This window comes from Uloborus diversus, chromosome 6, assembly GCF_026930045.1.
Source record: "Uloborus diversus isolate 005 chromosome 6, Udiv.v.3.1, whole genome shotgun sequence".
Classification (NCBI taxonomy): Eukaryota; Metazoa; Arthropoda; class Arachnida; order Araneae; family Uloboridae; genus Uloborus; species Uloborus diversus.
In genome coordinates, this window is record NC_072736.1 from 134,779,281 (window position 1) to 134,798,059 (window position 18,779).

Genomic DNA, 18,779 nt, shown 5'->3' on the forward strand with positions numbered 1-18,779 from the left:
GAAAGTTGTAAAAAGCAACGGAAGTACTCAAACTGATGTTAGTGGTTATATATGTATCTGATGATCTTGCCAATAATAGTCTTGACACTCGACAAATGTTTTTGATGATATTTAGACCAGAAAATTACACACACGACTTATAAAATAGAACCATCATTCACACATTTGCAACACTGTAACACTTATTCATGGCATCAAGTACTATATTTTAAAAAATCCAAACCATATTTTTTTTTGTCGGACGCATAGTAACTTCCATCTCTTATTCTTTCTTTCATTAAACATACGGCTGCTAAATATCTCCGTAATTAGAAATAGTATTTAAGCAGCAATCAAAAATTCAGTTCTTCCGAGAATATACTCCAGGAAAAGTTGCGCGTAAATGAACGGTAAGTATGAATGACTTCGCAATAATTCTGCGATTACAAGTCCATGCGTCTGGAATGAACTTTATTAAGTTACTCAGGGCTTAGTCATACGTCATCCTTTCTATATTTAATTGCCATGGTGACGCATGAGAAAAATGTCAGACTTGAAAAGATTCCATCTTTTATAATCCTTGGTGAATGTTGTCATAGAAGAGATTGCTCAATATTTCCTCCAAACTATGAAATCTTCTTCTCTAATGATAATAATATTCTCACAAACCATCTTAGACATCAGATGAGTTTTCTTTCATGATTAAATAAGTTTATGTTCCCTCCTGGTGCTTTGCAGTTCTAAGGTATTCTTAGACGTCAGATCCAGTGCCCCTACCGTACCTGTAGTATGTGGAGCCTTCGGGATCCTTGACTAGGGGTTGCACCAGGGGGGCCTCGCGTCAGGAGGCAAAACCCTTAGAAGGGCTCGAAGAAGAGAATCCAGGCATCGGCATGAAAGGTAGGCCGTTTTCTTGATGTGGTGTGGCGTCTTCAGCAGTTTCGTCGGTATTTTTGTTTGGTTTTGTTGAACCGCCACAAAATATTGCAAATTTTAACTCCCGACAAAGAGATAAACATAATGATTCCTGGAAAAAGAAAATGAAGAATTAAGAAAAATGTTTTTGAAATTCTTTTACACTTATCCTAAGCAGAAATATACAAGAGATCAAAAAATGTTCTTCCACTCACATTAAAGAAACATTTTTTTACAGTCATAGCAGATTATTTTGAATGGACATATGTATTTTTAATCTGTTGAAAGTTTTTTCGAAAACTAACTTCGAGCTACTGGTATCCCCTCTAAATAATCTATATAGGTCTGAAATGTGGACCTGTAAGCACCATTGCCGTTGATTTTTGGCATGTTTTGTAGCCACGTTAATTTCAAGCTAATTTTTGAAATGTATCCCATGGAAGGCGATACTAAAGGAATATGACAACGAAGTCATTCCACAAAAAACGCAAAAATGGATATTTTTGCAAATTTTGGGGAAAAAAATTAAATTGACAAAATGCAAGCACGTTATTTACACAAGTCCTAACCAAATTAAAAATACTGGTTGGTAAATTTATCGCCAATTTGACATGATCTGCTATGATAATTCACTCGCTTTAAACAGAAAAAGAAACTCTTGTAAGCACCAGTGCCTGTCGCTAATGAAATGCAGTCACTGCTACAGTTTTCGTACTTAGTGAAAGTTTTTCTTGAAAGGAAAAGTTAGGAAAAAATCTTTAAGAAAAAAATCTTTTTGCGTACTACGGTAATCAAATGAAATTTTATGATTCTGGAAGGAAAGATACTCACTCTTTCTTCACTGGGTACCTTCCTGGACTTCCAGACGAATTCGAAGATGACGATGAGGCAGCCGACCAGGACCCCGCAAATGAGCACTAGGAAGACTCCCCCTACATTGGCGAGGCTCAGCTCGGAAGCCGAACTTGAACTGCTCGTGTCGTCTTTCGCGCACTTCTGAGTCAGCCTTCGCTTCTTCCACCAGCGCTCCTTCAGGATGTGCAGCTGACCGCTCTCCTGCAGCTTCAGGATGGCCGAGGACATGTGCGTGCGGTACGGAGAACCTGGATGGAAGAGCAATTAATGACAGTTAAAGATGCACTGTAAAAACAAAAACGAAGCGCACGGACGGATCCAAGGGAGAGACGATGGGGACGATAGCCCCTCTCTTGTGGGACCTTGTACAAGACATTTTCCCCAATTGAAGTCCTGAAACACAAGTGAAGGCCATTATCGATGACGATAATGAAACGAGTATAGTTCTAATCTACTTCCCAGAAACTTTTCCGAATTAGAGTTTCAAGAAAGCAGTTTTAGGCAAACTTCGATGGTGTTAGGGGTAAGGGGTTTCGAAGCATTTCAACGGAAGTATAAGGTAACTAATAAAGTTCTTGCCGTTTCGAATTATTGAAAAAAAAAAAAAAAGATGGTTTACAAAAAGTAGTGCCAATCGTTAGTCCTCAAGTAATCTGCATCGTCATCGATGATCTTCTGCCAACGTGTCTCTAAGCTCTGCAATCCCTTTGCGGTAAAATTCGGGTGTCTTGGATGCAAAGAAGTGTGTGAGTGCTTTTCGCAGGTCTACTTCTGTCATGAAGGATTTCCCCCGAAGATAAATGCACAGAGATTGAAAAATGTTGTAATTTGTTGACGCAAGGTCAGTTGAATGTTAAGGATGACACAAAGTTTTCCTACCAAGTCGCTTAATGGTATCCATGACCACCCGTGCCACATGCGGTTGTGCGTTAGCAGTGCTCTTTTGCGATTCACCAGTGATGGCTCCTTCATTTGCAACGCTTGTTGTACACGTTAAATTTTCTGCGAGTACATGCCAGTAGTGATGGTTTGGGACGCTGGATGCAGCTTATAGTGAACAACTTGGCGATTAGTCCATCAGAAACAAAGCATGATCTTGTGTGGGTGCATAAGTGGCCATGCTGTGTAAAAGGTAAACCTGTGATGACAACCAATGTTTCAAACATGTGGGAGTGTCATAAAGGATCCACTTTTCATCACCAGAAATCATTTGATCGAGTATGGGTTCACTACAGTGCCGATAAAGCAACGCCATACATACTACAAAGCTTTGGTTCATGTGAATTTCTAACGGCTTGTGTGGAAATCACTTGATTACTGTCCAACCACGGATTGCATGGAATTTTCAAACGTCCAGATAAGACGAATCTATGTGAATAAGGGGGAAAAGTAAAAATTTAATTCGCGTATTCCGCTCACTTGAATGAGACTCTGCTTCTGCAAAAGCTGACATATGTAAAAAATAATAGATTCGTCCATTTCCGGCTGTAAAACGGATGTTTGTCTTTCCATACAATCCGCGGTCAGACAGTAGCCTGTATAACTTACCTATGCGGTTTCAAATGAAGTATAATTTTTTTATCAGATTCCTAAAACAGCCTTGCGAGTACACCACATGTTAGGCTACTGTCCTCGTTGATGACAGACTACAGGGCTTCCTTATCCAAGGTTGGTGACCGCAACGAAGTTCGTGACAAAGAGACAAAACTCCAGATTTGAATTTTTGATACCATTGCCTTCACTCACAGTATTGTCTCCAAGCGCTTGACATATTCGACGAGTTAATGCTTCTGCTGAAAGACCCATTTCAAAACCATAAAGCAAACAACACAGAACGAGCTCCTTTGACACTTCCATTTTGCTAAATTACTGTACGGATCCCGCTGGAGCTAATCTCACCCGACAGGTGCTAAAAATACGTGATTCATTAAATTAAACTCCTGACATCTGCTTAAACCAAGTAACACACGAATTTTGCACACCTATTATCACTTCTTACAACGGCATAGTAAAAACGGCAAGAACTTTATTAGTTACCTTATATTAAGAAATTGAAGTTCTGAAACGCAATTTTAGAGTACCTCTTTTAACGGAAAAGAAAGGAATAGGTTCAGGGATCTCCTAGGATAAATCTCTATTTTTTTGTTGCTAAATGCTGCCGCAGCCTCCCCTTCCCCCAAAACATATATAAATCAGATTTGTAGCAAAAAGCGAGTCAAAAAACAACTGCCCCCCCCCCTTGAAACATTTCTAGATCAGTCATTGCCGAAGCGTCACAATTTACACTGAGGTGATAAGCATTTTTAGCTACCGGTAAAAATATATATTAGGATTCTTTATTTGGCGTTTCTCCTTCTACTTAGTCACAGTCCTTCTGGATTGATTAGGCCCTACTCAAGGGCAGTTTACGAATAATGTAGCTTTAAAGGAAATGCTTGCAATAAAGTAGTATCAACCTATTAAAAATTCCAATTTTGAACATTAGATATTGTTAACAGACCCTCAAAACTCAGATATTCACCAACACCGTAGTTTAAAACACATCAATGATTTTTAATTATTTTTCAAAATCCCACGCGCAAAAAAGCGCGCCTTGAGATGACGTCAAACAGCTGTTCAGAGAAGCACTCCAAGCGAGATACCGTGTTACGGCTACGAGCACGTTGAACACTCCGTATTTTTAGCCTTTAAATCCATTAATTAATCCGTTTTAATCCCCAATGGAGACTGGATTCGTGAGAGAACAGTCCAATAGCATTCCTGAAGTGACTTCGATGATGATATTTGAATTTTTCCGGGAGGACGAGGGGTTCAATGTTTGCGAAACGCGGGGAATTAAACAGCAAACAACGTTTACTTGCAAGCATTGTATGATAACCCTCAACTTCTGCTTGAAAGTTTTTCGTTTTATTTACGATAAATTTTTATAAATCTCTCTCTCTCTCTCTTTTTTTTTCTTTCGTCCTTTTTCTTTCCTTTTTTTCTTTTCTTTTTATTATTTTCTATTGTTTGAATTCCATTTAATTTTATTCCTCTTAAAATATATATATATATATATATATATATATATATATATATATATATATATATATATATATATATATATATATATATATATATATATATATATATATATATATATATATATATATATGTTTTCAGTTTCGATATAAAAACTGCTTTAATTTATTTTTGCACGAAAGAAAGGTTTATAGAAATGTATTTCGCAGCTGAACTGAAAATGTATTTTTAAAGTTCGTATCACTTAGTGTTAGTTAAAATTTCAAGATAGTTTTCACATTTACACACACACACAAAAAAAAGGGCTATAACTTAATAGCTCCTGTTTTTTTTTAGTGATTTTTGCGGAAAAAATCAATGGTTTTACGTACAGTATTTGTGCCAAAGCATTCTTACCGTGAGGTGTAGCAATCCCATATCCTTTAGAATCGAGTAATCCTCCGACTTGAGTTAGCTCACAGTTACGTTCCACAATGAACTCGATAGTTGTAGATTCCATGAGGAAGGCATAATTGCCCTTTTTTACCCTCTCTACTCCTTTTTGATTATTGTCTGTGAAAACTTCTGGTCGATAGGATTCCATGAAGGACCACATCCTTTTGTAAGTTGGAAACTCAGATTCCTGTAATAATGAAAAACTATTACATACATTTAATTCATTGATTTAAATTCTGTGCAGAAATTTCGGAGTGATTATTCAACTGCATGAAGAGTTATTTGGCGGGTTGTGTGAGGTTTAGTGATTATTTCGAACACGAAATCGGAGCTTATAAATCCCGAGTCCATAAAGACCCACGGATTATATATGAGGTACTAGTTAAATCTTTGGGCCCAAAAATCCTGAATGTCGGTAGCAGGTGCAAAATATAGGACAATATTACAAATGACGAGATCCATACAAAAATGATAAGAGTAAAAACATAAGAAACTAGTTAAGCGATTCTCAACCGGTTGTTCGGCGGACTGGTACCAGTCCGCAGAAAAAATTGGACTAATCCTCAGAGACTTTTGCTTTCCCAGGTTTACTGCTGTGCTATAATATCGTATTTCTAATTTTTCTAAAAGTTTTCGTTTTTCGTGGGTTTTCTAAAAGTGGACCAATGTTGGTCTGAAGAAATGCTGTCATAATTATTTTCTTTACAGCTAAAAATAAATTAACTATAAATTTTTAACGAAAAAAAAACTTATTGTAGGAGAGGAATTCAACTTATTTGCTCATTTTTTCATGAAAACAACAAAATATATTTATAAAGTAACATACTTATGAAAGTTACTCAGCACTGTCAAAATAACAATAAGATTTATTTCTGAAATACAATGTGTTCAATATAAGTCTACCCTGTGACTTCATTATAAGATTTGTTCAGTAAAATTCTACTAGTGATTTCGTTATAAGATTTGTTCAACATAATTCTACCAGGGATTTCATCATAAGATTTCTTCAATATAACTACCATGTGATTTTATTATAAGATTTGTAGGATTGCAAGTGCTATTTGTTGGTTACGGGAAGGTGGGGCACCTTGGGACACTTTTTAGATATTGATTTTTAGATATTTTACTTTCAAACCCATTTTCACCAAACTTAGCTGAACATGCAATTTAGACACTTTTGCTTCAATGAAAATTTATTTTACTCCATCATTTTCAAATCATATTTTCATTAAAAAAAATGAAAAGTCATTACAACGTCCCAACCTGCCCCACTAGATGGGGCACCAGCAATAATCCTAATAATTGACATTTTCAATAATTCAAATCTTATTACTTAGAATCAGTGTTGGTCATCAACTAAAAAAATCAACTAAATTTGTAATTGATTGATTAGTTGACTAAAGTAATCTGACTCCCATTTAGTCCAGAGTAATTTTTTAAAATATAATTCAATTGCAGACGAAGATTAACGTTAGTTTAAACTAACTCGTTAGTTGATTAAAAGAACTAATTTAGTTCAGATTGATTTAGTTCAGATTAAATTAATCAAATTGAAATTAGTCAGATTAAAAGTAATCAGATTAAAAGTAATCAAATTGATTTGATTACATTTTTAATTCAAATTAAATTTGTAAAATATAAATGTCACATGAACAGAGGCACATTTGTATTTCTACGTGTATGTACATATTTATGCAAGCATACACGAGTTAATACGTGTATATACGACTATCTGCGTGACAATACGTATATAAACGTGTTATCCCGCGTATGTTCGTGTACGGAGGTATATTTGAATTTTTAAGTGAATATACATATTTATGTGTGCATATACGAGTAAATACGTGTATATATGAGTATGTACGTGTATACAAGAGAATATGCATATGGATACGTGTTACCCCGAGTATACTCGTGTACAGAGGTAAATTTGCTTTTAATTGTGTATACTCATACTTATGCGTGCACACAAGCGAAAATACGTGTATATACGTGTACACATGAGAATATGCGTATAGATACGTGTTACCCCGAGTATACTCGTGTAAAGAGGTACATTTGTATTTCGACGTGTATATACATATTCAAGCATTCATATACGAGAATGTACGTGTACATACAAGCATGTTCCTGTACACACGAGAATATGCTTATAGATATGTGTTACCCCGAGTATACTCGTGTAAAGAGCTACATTTGTTTTGTACGTGTATATGGATATTTATGCGTGCATAAACGAGAAGGTACGTGTATATACAAGTATGTTCATGTACACACGAGAATATATGTAAACATACGTGTTACCCCGAGTATACTCATGCACAGAGGTAAATTTCTATTTAAACGTGTATATACATTGATGCATGCATATACGAGAAAATACGTGTATATACGAGTAAGTACGTGTACACACGACAATAGGTATATAGATACTTGTTCAACCCGAGTATACTCGTGTACGATGGCACATTTGTATTTCTACGTGTATATGCATATTTATGCGTTTATAAACGAGTAAATACGTGTATATACGAGTATGTATGTGTACACACGATAATATGCGTATAGATACGTGTTACCCCGAGTATACTCGTGTACAGAGGTAAATTTGTTTTTAATTGTGTATATACATACTTATGCGTGCACACAAGCGAAAATACGTGTATGCTCTTGTACACATGAGAAGATGTGTACAGATACGTGTTACCCCGAGTATACTCGTGTAAAGAGGTACATTTGTATTTTTACGTGTTCATGCATATTTAAGCGTGCATATACGAGAAAGTACTTGTATATACAAGTATGTTCGTGTATACACGAGAATATGCATATAGATGCGTGTTAATCCGAGTATACTCGTGCAAAAAGGAGAATTTGTATTTAAGATTGTACATACACTTTTATGCGAGTATATACGAGAAAAGACAAGTATATACACGAGTATACTCGGGGTAACACGTATCTATACGCATATTCTCATGTGTACACGTATATACACGTATTTTCGCTTGTGTGCACGCATAAGTATGAGTATACACAATTAAAAGCAAATTTACCTCTTTACACGAGTATACTCGGGGTAACACAGATCTATACGCATATTCTCGTGTGTACAGGAACATGCTTGTATGTACACGTACATTCTCGTATATGAATGCTTGAATATGTACATACACGTCGAAATACAAATGTACCTCTTTACACGAGTATACTCGGGGTAACACGTATCTATACGCATATTCTCATGTGTACACGTACATACACGTATTTTCGCTTGTGTGCACTCATAAGTATGTATATACACAATTAAAAGCAAATTGACCTCTGTACACGAGTATACTCGGGATAACACATATCCATATGCATATTCTCTTGTGTGCACGTACATACTTGTATATACACTTATTTACTCGTGCGTGCACACGTAAATATGTATATTCACTTAAAAATTCAAATATACCTCCGTACACGAACATACGCGGGATAACATGTTTATATACGTATATTTACGCACATAGTCGTATATACACGTATTAACTCGTGTATGCTTGCGTAAATATGTACATACACGTAGAAATACAAATGTGTCTCTGTTCATGTGACATTTTTATTTTACGAATTTAATCTGAATTAAAAAAGTAACCAAATCAATTTGATTACTTTTAATCTGATTACTTTTAATCTGACTAAATTCAATCTGATTAATTTAATCTGAACTAAAACAATCTGAACTAAATTAGTTTTTTTACAGCAACTAACGAGTTAGTTTAAACTAACGTTAATCTTCGTCTGCAATTGAAAAAAATCAAATTAAATTTAATCTGAACTAAATGTGAGTCAGATTACTTTAGTCGATTGAGGATTTAGTTGATTAATGCCCAACACTGCTTAGAACATTTTCGGCCGCTGTTTCAAGAGCAGACGCATCAACAGCAGGGAACTTCCTATTTTATTTTCTATATCTCACCATTTCTGTTATTTTAATATTTTGAAACTTTACTGAGAAAGAAATATCAATATTCTGAATAACAGTAGCCCTGTGCTACAAACTAATTTTGTGCCAAATTTCATGAAAATCGGCCGAGCCGTCTAGGCGCTATGCGCGTCACAGAGATCCAGACATCCAGACAGACAGAGATCCAGACAGAGAAACTTTCAACTTTATTATTAGTAAAGAAAAAGATAATGATTTAGGCTTTTTCTGTACTATACACTGGTGGAGCAGCTTGGGACAGTGTTCCAACCTGCCCCACTTAAGATTGTTATAATATATCAACTTTTTAAAAGTTAGGCTTAGCAGCACGACACTTTTTAACTTTTAAATTATTATGATAGGACATATTTAAATTCCCACACACTCTGATTGAAATTATTTCATTTCCTAATTAAAAATTTTGATAATGAAACCACTTATTGATGGAACTCCGAACCTTTCAAAACAAAGAGAATTATATCAGTCTTTAACTGTTCATGTGAGAAATTCCAAAGTACACTGAAGTGTAGATCCTGCTCCCGTCAATGATGTCATAAGAGAACTAATTTCTGTTTACAAAATTAAAGCTTAAATTGATGGTGCACCAAGGTGGGCTATGTCTCAAGATGCCTCCCCTATAAATTAAAATAACATTAAAATTATCGAGACAGGTCCAACGTGCCCCATGGTCCAACGAGCCTCGGCAAATCCTATATCAAACTATGTCATTTTGTCAGACTGAGGTGGTGCACTCAACGGAAAACGAGCAAATGGAATCTTCCAGACCAAGTAGCATCCCCGTAGCTTTGTTAATTAATATCCAAGGTCCATTTCTCACCGAAAGTCACTAAATTTGGCAACGTGTGTAAAAATGTCAACAAACTTGAAAAAAAAGTCCTTATACTGTCCACCTCTGGCAAGTTGAGCTCCGCCGCCCGACCGATTAAACGATTCCATTAGTTGAAATTTGGGTGAGGAAAAACGGTTTAGGAACTTGTGGATTTAGTTGACAGTGTTATTGCTCATTTGGGGCACAATATTATTTTTCAAGTAAGAAGTAGCAATCGGTACAGGATTTTCTCGCCAATAAAAGGATTGCAATGGTGGCCCAACTCTGCGCCTAACAATTAATTCCTCTTCTTACTGATTGCTCTCTCTTGAAAGAAATGGACTTGTTCAAGACCATCGCTCAACTTCTCGGAGGTAGACAGTACCTTAATAGCGGGATGACGAGGCATTAGATATTGTTAGTAGCAGCAATAAAAGATATTCAACTGAACGAAAACTTACTTTGAAGAATGACTGCGTTGATCCTGACCTTACGCAACCGTACGGAATGGTGGTTTGCTTGGCTAAATCTTCGGCGCCCTCGATTGGCGACGCAAGACGTTCAACAGTGAGAAATGCTGCCAGATTGGCGGTGTAAGAAGAAACCATAATTAGGGTGAAGAACCACCACATAACTGCGATTAACCGAGTAGAATTCGCTCTGAAAAACAAAATAGAACATTTTCTGTAAAATATTTACGAAACATTACCCAACTACTAATTTATACTGTAGTATACATATACAGTTTATAATATAATATATTTCAGAAAAATATTTGAGCAAGTATATTTCTTAATTTTTCCTATTTCTTTTATATTTCAGAGATATATCTAAAAGCTGCAGGAAATTTTTAGCAAATTTAGTTATTTAATGAAATAGGGTCTAGTAGGGGAAAGTGGTTAATGAGGTAAAGTGTTCATAAATGCTCACCTCGGCGTAATGTCACAACCTTGACACATAAGACATCCGATAGTGAACCAGAGAGTGTTTAGGAGAGTGAACTGGTTCTCGAGTTCTTCTGGTTCTAGATCACATGGGTGGGGGTTCACCCACTCGTAGGCACTAAATCGAGCTACTATAAACAGGAAGAGAGATACGCCTAAAGAATTGAAAACACGAAAATTTAGATGCTGATAAAAAAAATAAATGAAAAGTATGTAAAATAAAATATTTTCAATGAACCACAAATGAGATGTTTCACAATTTAAGATAATCGTTGTATTCAATGATCCAGTGTTATGAAAGATTTTTTACATTAAAGCAAAATAATAACAAGAACGAAAAAAAAAATTGAATTTTGACATCTTGAATTCAAATTATGTTTTTCGCAATCACGAGTGTGTGTATGTAGGCGTGTGTGTTTGTGTGTGGGGAGTATGTGTGTTTGTGTGTAGGGGGTATGTGTATATGTGTGTAGGCATGTGTGTTTGTGTCTGTGTGCTGGCATAAGTGTGTGGGTAGTTGTGTATATGAATGTGTGTGTGGGGGGTATGTGTATGTGTGTGTAGGCATATGTGTTTGTGCCTGTGTGCAGGCATGAACGTGTGGGTAGTTGTGTGTTCGTGTATGTGTATGTAGGTGTGTGTGTTTGTGTGTGTTTGTGCGTGCGTGCGTGTGTGTAGTTGTGTATGTATGCGCGTGTGTGTAGGACATGGATGCAACCTGGAGACGGCTTTCGCTATAGGAGCAGCATCGTGAGGACCCCGATCGACGGTGATGCTGCAGTGGGTGGCGCACAGTGGTTCAAGGGCGGAAAAAATAGCCATTTTTAAGTTTTAAGATAAAAAATATTTCATGCCGTAATTACTTAGCCCTTGAGTTGTAGTAACTTACTCCATAAGAGTTTTTTGGAAAAAAAAATTCGTTTTTACAAAAATAAGCCAAGATTGTTGAACAATTATGTTTTCACTTTTTTCGGACGTACGCCTTATACTTCAGTTTTAATTCATTCGTTCAATAAGGAGGACTAAAATTTAATAAAAGTCATTTCTGATTGGTTTTTCACACTTATAGGATGCATATTACATAGTAGTTAAAAATTAAAAATTCAATGAAAATGGAAAACTACCTGAAATAAAAAAACATTATTTTCTAAAAAATATAATGAAAAATATTGTGGAATATACTTTTATCAGCGTCTTCCGGTGGGCTAAAATTTACATATACCAATAGTTTAATCCTCTCTGTAAATAAACAACAACATTTTAGCTGCGACCACCTGCGACTGCAGTCGCAGCAGATGTTTTGTTTGATTTTCGCTATTTACAAACACCAATACAGTAAGCTAGAAAATAACCCGTAACGTTATGACGGGGCTAAATTGCTTTTTTATCAAGGAAATTGGTCGTCAAACATGCTCCAGACTAACATATGTCACAGTTTCACTACTTTGCAGGAGAGCCTAAAAACGTTTGTTTACTGTTTCCGAAAGTCGGAGCTCTTGAAACATTCATCAATAAATATAGAGGATTTTTTTAAACAGATTTACGTTGTTATGGCTTAATGCGGAGCATTATTCTACATGCATTACAGTAGTAACCTGAAAATAAGAGTTTTCGGACCCGTTTAGTATGGCTTTGAAGAAGATACATGTGAGAAAGAAATTTTTAAAACTCATACAGAATTCTATATAAAAAGTTTTAAAACTTTTCATAAAACAATGAAATTAGAAAATCCTCAAACGTTTGAAATATCTGATTTCCTTTGCGAAATCATTCTAGTATAAAGCTGTTCTCAGTTTGTTAACATTGCAGAAAATATTATTCGAGGTTATCAATTGCAATAAATAAACCTTTCGTATGGCATACAACTGATTTAATTTATATTTTTCGCTAAACCCAGAAATGAATTTGAACTATACAGAAACCCCGATTTCACGTTTCTCAGTGGCCTGAATCAAACATAAAATACATAAAATATGGGAAAACGTCAATTCAAATAAAAAAAAAACCGTAAAATATGGGAACTGTATAGAAAGCAAAAATTTTATAAGGAAACGAAAATAATAATAAAGGTTGCTGCGATGACGCTTATAAAAGGTAAAAAACGCGATATTTTACGAAAAGAACATTATTGTACATACCAATTTAGATCATTCTAACACATTATGTTACGAATCCGAGCGTTTAAGTTGAAAATAGTCAGTAATAATGAGTCATTGAATCTAAAATAAATACAGCACTTCCAGGATTTAAATACTTTGCAAAGTTTTTTCCTGATCTTTATGATAAAGAAAATTGTCTTTCACTATTAGTAAGCTCTTAAATGCAGTACTGAAAGAAGAGAAGAGTTGTGTTTCCTCTTCTTGTCCATCTTCATTGACGGCCGAAGGGTCCACAAGGTCGGCTACGGATGGAGCAGTAGCATTTCTGTTTTCATGGATTAACTTTCAACGGAGTGGATTATGTTTAAAATTGCACAGAAGGAAATGCGTTACTTAATTTTAAAACATTTTTTCTCTTTTATTTTAACTGCCTAGGGAGAAGGTAAAATGCGGGAAATTCATAAATAAAAAACTTTTCATTCGAGTTAAATTAATATTATTATTATATGGAAAAACTGGGACCTGATGATAAAAATCGTAAAACGCGGGGAAAACGTTGATTCGGGGGACGTAAAATCGGGGTTTTGCAGTGAATACGATCCGATGGCAGGAAGAATAAATATTACCATACAACAATTTTAACAATTTTCCAGAGTATTTTTTGAGAGTATTCAAAGTTATTGAATTTTTTCCGCTTTTTTGTCGTTTTGAACCACTGTGTGGCGGTGGGAAAATAAAATGATAGCACATCAAAACAGTCAAGTGAAAACAATAAGCAATCGTGATTGCTCAAAAAAAAAAAACAAAAAAAAAAAAAAAACAACACACCATGTATTCTCTTATTAAGAAGTGGCTTCCGCTTTTAGGATTTGAAAAGAAAATTGATTGTTTGTATTAGTGACTTTACGGAGAATTTTGCAATTGAAAGTTGGGGGTTGTTATCATAACTTTCAGTAAAGAAGCAAGTTTTTTAAGTAAGTTTTTAATATAATTTACGGTCTTTGATCTTTTGTTCTTCCTTTTATATGAGTCTTCCATTTCTTTAAGCTGTTTTGTGTGGAACCCTAGGGTTCTCTTGAACTTTGACATGATTCACACAATGATCATAATTTGCTTAATCAAAGCGCCAAAATGCTAGGAGAACTTTAATTTTCATAAAAGATGGAATTCTTAACCGGCGATTTTTCTTGCCAAAGTAAATTTAAATAAATATGATATGGATAAAATAAAATATAAATTTAGGTTGGATAAAATTTTGATTTCCCTTCTTTTTATGTTCTGATCTAGAGGTTTCTTTAACAAAAAGGTAAACCAAAGGATTCTCTGACGTGTAAACGTTTGAATTCTTCTTTAGTGAACTAAATGTGCATAAAAAAAAGAAATAAATGAATATGCAGGGTGATCCGTTTTAACCTGCACGCCCTCTATTTTCGCAACCGTTAGCCCTAGATGCATACTTCCAATTGCAAAAATGTTCAAAATCAGATGCGGAGTTAAGATATTGAAAGTTTGAAGCAAAAATAAAAATGGGTAAAAAAAAACTTTTTATACCGGCTCTAGGTTCTCTAACTTATATTTAGAGAAATAATCTCCATTGAAAACTATTGCTGACACAAAAAACTTGACAGTTGTGTGACCAAAACTCAAGGAAATATTCCAGTTTAAAGTTTTAATGGACCATACAGAAGATGAGATTGGAACTTATCGCCCTTTCAGAAGAATGTCAGGTTGTCAAAGTAAAAAAACAAGGTATTTATATTTTTGTATTGATATTCAAAAAAAAAAAAAATGTAAATGTTATGCCGTGATACGCAAAAACACACAGAAAAACCTCAAACAATTTGAAAAACCACACTCTGTGCACACATCATTTTAAACACTTGTTAACCGCTATATTTCCTCCCCAAAAGGTGTTTTTGACGGCGAGTGTAAAGTGGTGTAAGTCACAAAACGCTGCGTTTCATATTTCGATAAATATTGGTCGTACTAATTCCAAACTTTCTATATTGGAATCATTTTTCAATGGAGATTATTTCCCTAAATACAATTTAAGGGACCTGGGGCCCATATAAGAAGTTTAATTTTGTATTGTTTTACTTATTTTTACTTTTGCTTCAAATTTTCAATATCTTAACTCTGCATTTGATTTTGAACATTTTTGCAGTTGGAAATATGCATCTACGACTAACGGTTGTCTTGCAAGTGAAAACGGAACTTAATAAATATACATGAAGTTAAAAACATTAATGAATAGAAAAAAAAAATCCTACCATGTTAAGATCATTGTCAATCTTTAGTTAATATGGTTATATAATTTTTTTTAAACGCATAGTCAAATGTTTACACTATATTCTTACTGGTATTTCTATCAAAAAAATTTTAAATGAATACTACTGCCATATTTAAAAGGTTTAATGAAACAAAGGTTTTAGCTACTTACCAAGGAAAGCTGTGGCCATGTAGAGCCAAACTTCTACGGACAAAGGGGAAAGAAATGAAAAGAGTTTTGGAACTTTCTTAGTGGGCTTCTTGAAGAGAATGGAGATGCCGAGATTCATGAAAGGCATGGTGAAGTCTACTGCCTCTTCCCGAACGTAGGTGATGGTTAAATCGGCAATTGCCATATCTGCTTTCTGCGAAATAAATGAACTGAATCAGTTTTTACCCTAAAATTAACTTTCTGGAACGTTACAAAAGTCAATGCAGTATCCCTACGTCAGCGGTCCCCGACCTTTTTGCGTCAAGAAGTCTTTTTCATTACGCCTTTGGAATTTATATTTTCTCATAGCGCCATTTCGTAAAATTACTAAACATCTAACAATTTGTAAAGTTATTTCGCAATGCGTGGTGCAAAGTTTTGTAAACAAGGCTATAAGTTATAAGTTTAAACTTTAATCTGTTTTTCTAGCTAAACCGGTTACAATAACTAGTTATTAATTGTAAATAAGGCTACGCAGTAATTAATTTCAGTACATTCAATATCAGGAAGCCATGGCTGGCTGTACTAAAACTACTAAGTCTTACGTTACTGAAACTATCTATATGGTTATTGTTATTAAATGTATATGCAGCGTACACTGGGGAATATTTTTCAGCAAAATGTCTGCTGAATTAAATTTTTAGTTAATTTGGAGTAAAAATAGGCATGCTGATTATAAAATTGTAGAATTAGTTTTCTTCTAATAAGTCAGGTTTTTTTTTTTCTTTGCATCTTCTGTAAATATGTCCACTTTTCGAGGTAGAGCGTGATTTAAAAGAGACCTACCTGTTATTCTAGTGACTGACACAGTTCTTTTTAAATTGAAGAAAAATCTTTTATTTTCCGAAACATTTTTTTAGTTTTATAACACATTTTAATTTTCTTTATTGTTACGGCTAAAAACTGAATATTCAGCAAGTAACGTAAATAATTATGTGTTCAGCAACAAAATAAAGTTAATTTTATTTAAATTGTGCATTCAATAAATGTAATTGTTGTTTACCAAATAACCTTATTGTGTTATATATTTTTTTAATGTCGTACATTTTGAGAATTGTTCGCTTTGAGGCCGTTAAGGATTAAAAAAAAAAAAAAAAACTTGACGTGATACACTAAAACTGAGATAATAGACAAAAACAAATTCCAGATCTAAAACAGCCAAATCGGTGTTTCACAAAAGTATATACCATCTATTTTTCTCTTCCGTATTCTAAAAGCAAAAGCACAGAACTATGTGTTGCCAATGCAATAGAATTAAAATAACATAAGAAATGTTTGGCCGACGATAAGTAAAAAACGTAGAAATATAATAGAATAATTCGATTTAAGTTGTTTTTGTTTTCCTTAAATTAAAATGAGCTTTTGTTAGATCACGTATTCTCACATTGTATCAATAGGATTCTACAAATTAATCAAGAAGTAAATTAAAAAATCATACCCCGTCTATAAGTTCTCGAATCATACCATTCCATTCTCCCAGCTCATTTTTTCTACCGTAACTGCCGTCATCAACTTCTTTGATCTTGTATTGAAATTTTAAATCTTCTGCGATCTTCTTAATAAGATCAACACAGTAGCCTTCATAAGAGACGCCATTTTCGTCTTCAACTCTTATCATATAAGGGTCGTTCTACAGTTAAAATATAGAGCATTTTACAAACTGGTGCAAAGACAACTTGCAAACATTAAAAAAAATTTAAAAAAAAGAAGAAGAATAAATAGTATTTTGGTCTTGAAATATTCATTTCATTCAAATTATTTGACAATTGTCATGTTAAACTCGTGATAAGGGGCTTAAAAAATCAATGCTTTCAATGTGTTTGTACATTTTTACAAATTCCTTTTTTCTTCCCTTTTTTATAAAAAATAATTTGGCATTTTACCCCTTTAGAGCCTCCTACAAGGTGGTTAAACTTTTCGAAAAAGTAGCCTGTCAACTCTTTGATTTTCGTTTTTCTTGTTAACACAAGGCAACTTGGTTGAAAGAACTTTTCTTCTATTTAGTCGACTTTATTCGTTTCCACAACGCTGTTAAAACTGAACCGAGTCGACTCAACTAGTTTACTCGTACGTAGAACAAACGCTTGGCAGTGCCTTGGTGATTTGAATCATGGCTACCTGCTATCTTCCTTTAGCGGCTGTCCCAAGGGGAGAAAAAGCGCGTATAACAAGAACTTATATTTTCTGCCACTGTGGCGCTGACCTCCTGGGGTTACTTGCGGGACTTAAAGGAATAACTACAGTAAAATAACCTGTGTGTAGGTTCGATTTCAAGACGTATAAATGTTTAAGTCTTGGTAGACTAAAATAACCATCCAAATACATTGCAAGGCGACCCTAGGAGGGCAGCGCCGCGAGCGGCGAAAACGATTACTTTGTCTTGTATGCAATTTCTTTTGTTTTCGTGCCTCGTTTGGACAGCTGCTATAAGCAAGATCGCAGTTAGCGATCTTGCTCTGCAATTTGCAGTTAGCGATTTTATACACCATTTTTTGAAAGAATGAGAAGGATTAATTTGTTCCCCTTTTAATGTTTAACAAATAAATGTTGATCAAATAATGTGAATTTAGTTTTAGAAAGCTGTTACTTTAGAGAAAGAATCTTTCTTGCAACCAAGTTCGTAGAATAGTCTTAAGACTTAAAAAACATTGCTTACATTTTATTGGATCTTTTTGCTTAGTGATTTCGCGCGAAAACTTAATTGAACTTGTCGCTACTCAGAGGTTTCGACTCAGGCTACGGGCCTCGACTTGCCTCAGGGCTACATTTGTTTTACTATTTTATAACTGAAATCAACGTAAAAAAAGTTATTTGAAAGCGATCATTTTCGATTTGAAAACTGCTTCTACTAACAAAATATTAGGGAGCAAAACCTTTGTTGACAGTTGTTTTTTGTTAAAGAAAGTTATAAAAACAAGCAAACTAGCGGGTCGGGGAAGGTAGATATTACAGAAAGTGAAAGTTCGATAAATAAAGAAGCCAGCTAGTTGCCAGTGGCATTTATTTTCTTATTACTAAATTTTCATTCATAAGAAGAACCAATTGGTAGTTAGTTTTTTTTTTTTTTTAAATGTATGGAGAGTCAGTGAAAATTACGGAAAAAAAGAAGCCCGGAATCGAAGTCGGCATGTTATCCACCGACTCCGACACTTTTACCCCAAAATCGGCCCGACTCCGACTCCACAGTCCTGCGTTAAACAACTAGCTGTGTGAAGGGAAATTTTGGGTGAAGTGAAATAGTGGGTCAAGT

The 18,779-nt window shown here is 34.7% G+C and overlaps 1 protein-coding gene across 1 annotated transcript in view; it reads right to left on the reverse strand.

Moving 5' to 3' along the window:
- Positions 1 to 820: 820 nt before the first annotated feature.
- The window catches only part of LOC129224995 (glutamate receptor ionotropic, kainate 2-like), a 78,900-nt gene continuing 60,941 nt past the window's right edge, over positions 821 to 18,779 (reverse strand). Inside the window, exons 11-17 of the mRNA XM_054859543.1 lie at positions 16,968 to 17,159; positions 15,491 to 15,683; positions 10,938 to 11,106; positions 10,469 to 10,667; positions 5,167 to 5,392; positions 1,726 to 1,997; positions 821 to 1,006 (exon numbers count right to left, since the gene is read on the reverse strand). Coding sequence (XP_054715518.1) covers positions 821 to 1,006; positions 1,726 to 1,997; positions 5,167 to 5,392; positions 10,469 to 10,667; positions 10,938 to 11,106; positions 15,491 to 15,683; positions 16,968 to 17,159 — 1,437 coding nt within the window. The remainder of the gene's footprint in view (positions 1,007 to 1,725; positions 1,998 to 5,166; positions 5,393 to 10,468; positions 10,668 to 10,937; positions 11,107 to 15,490; positions 15,684 to 16,967; positions 17,160 to 18,779) is intronic.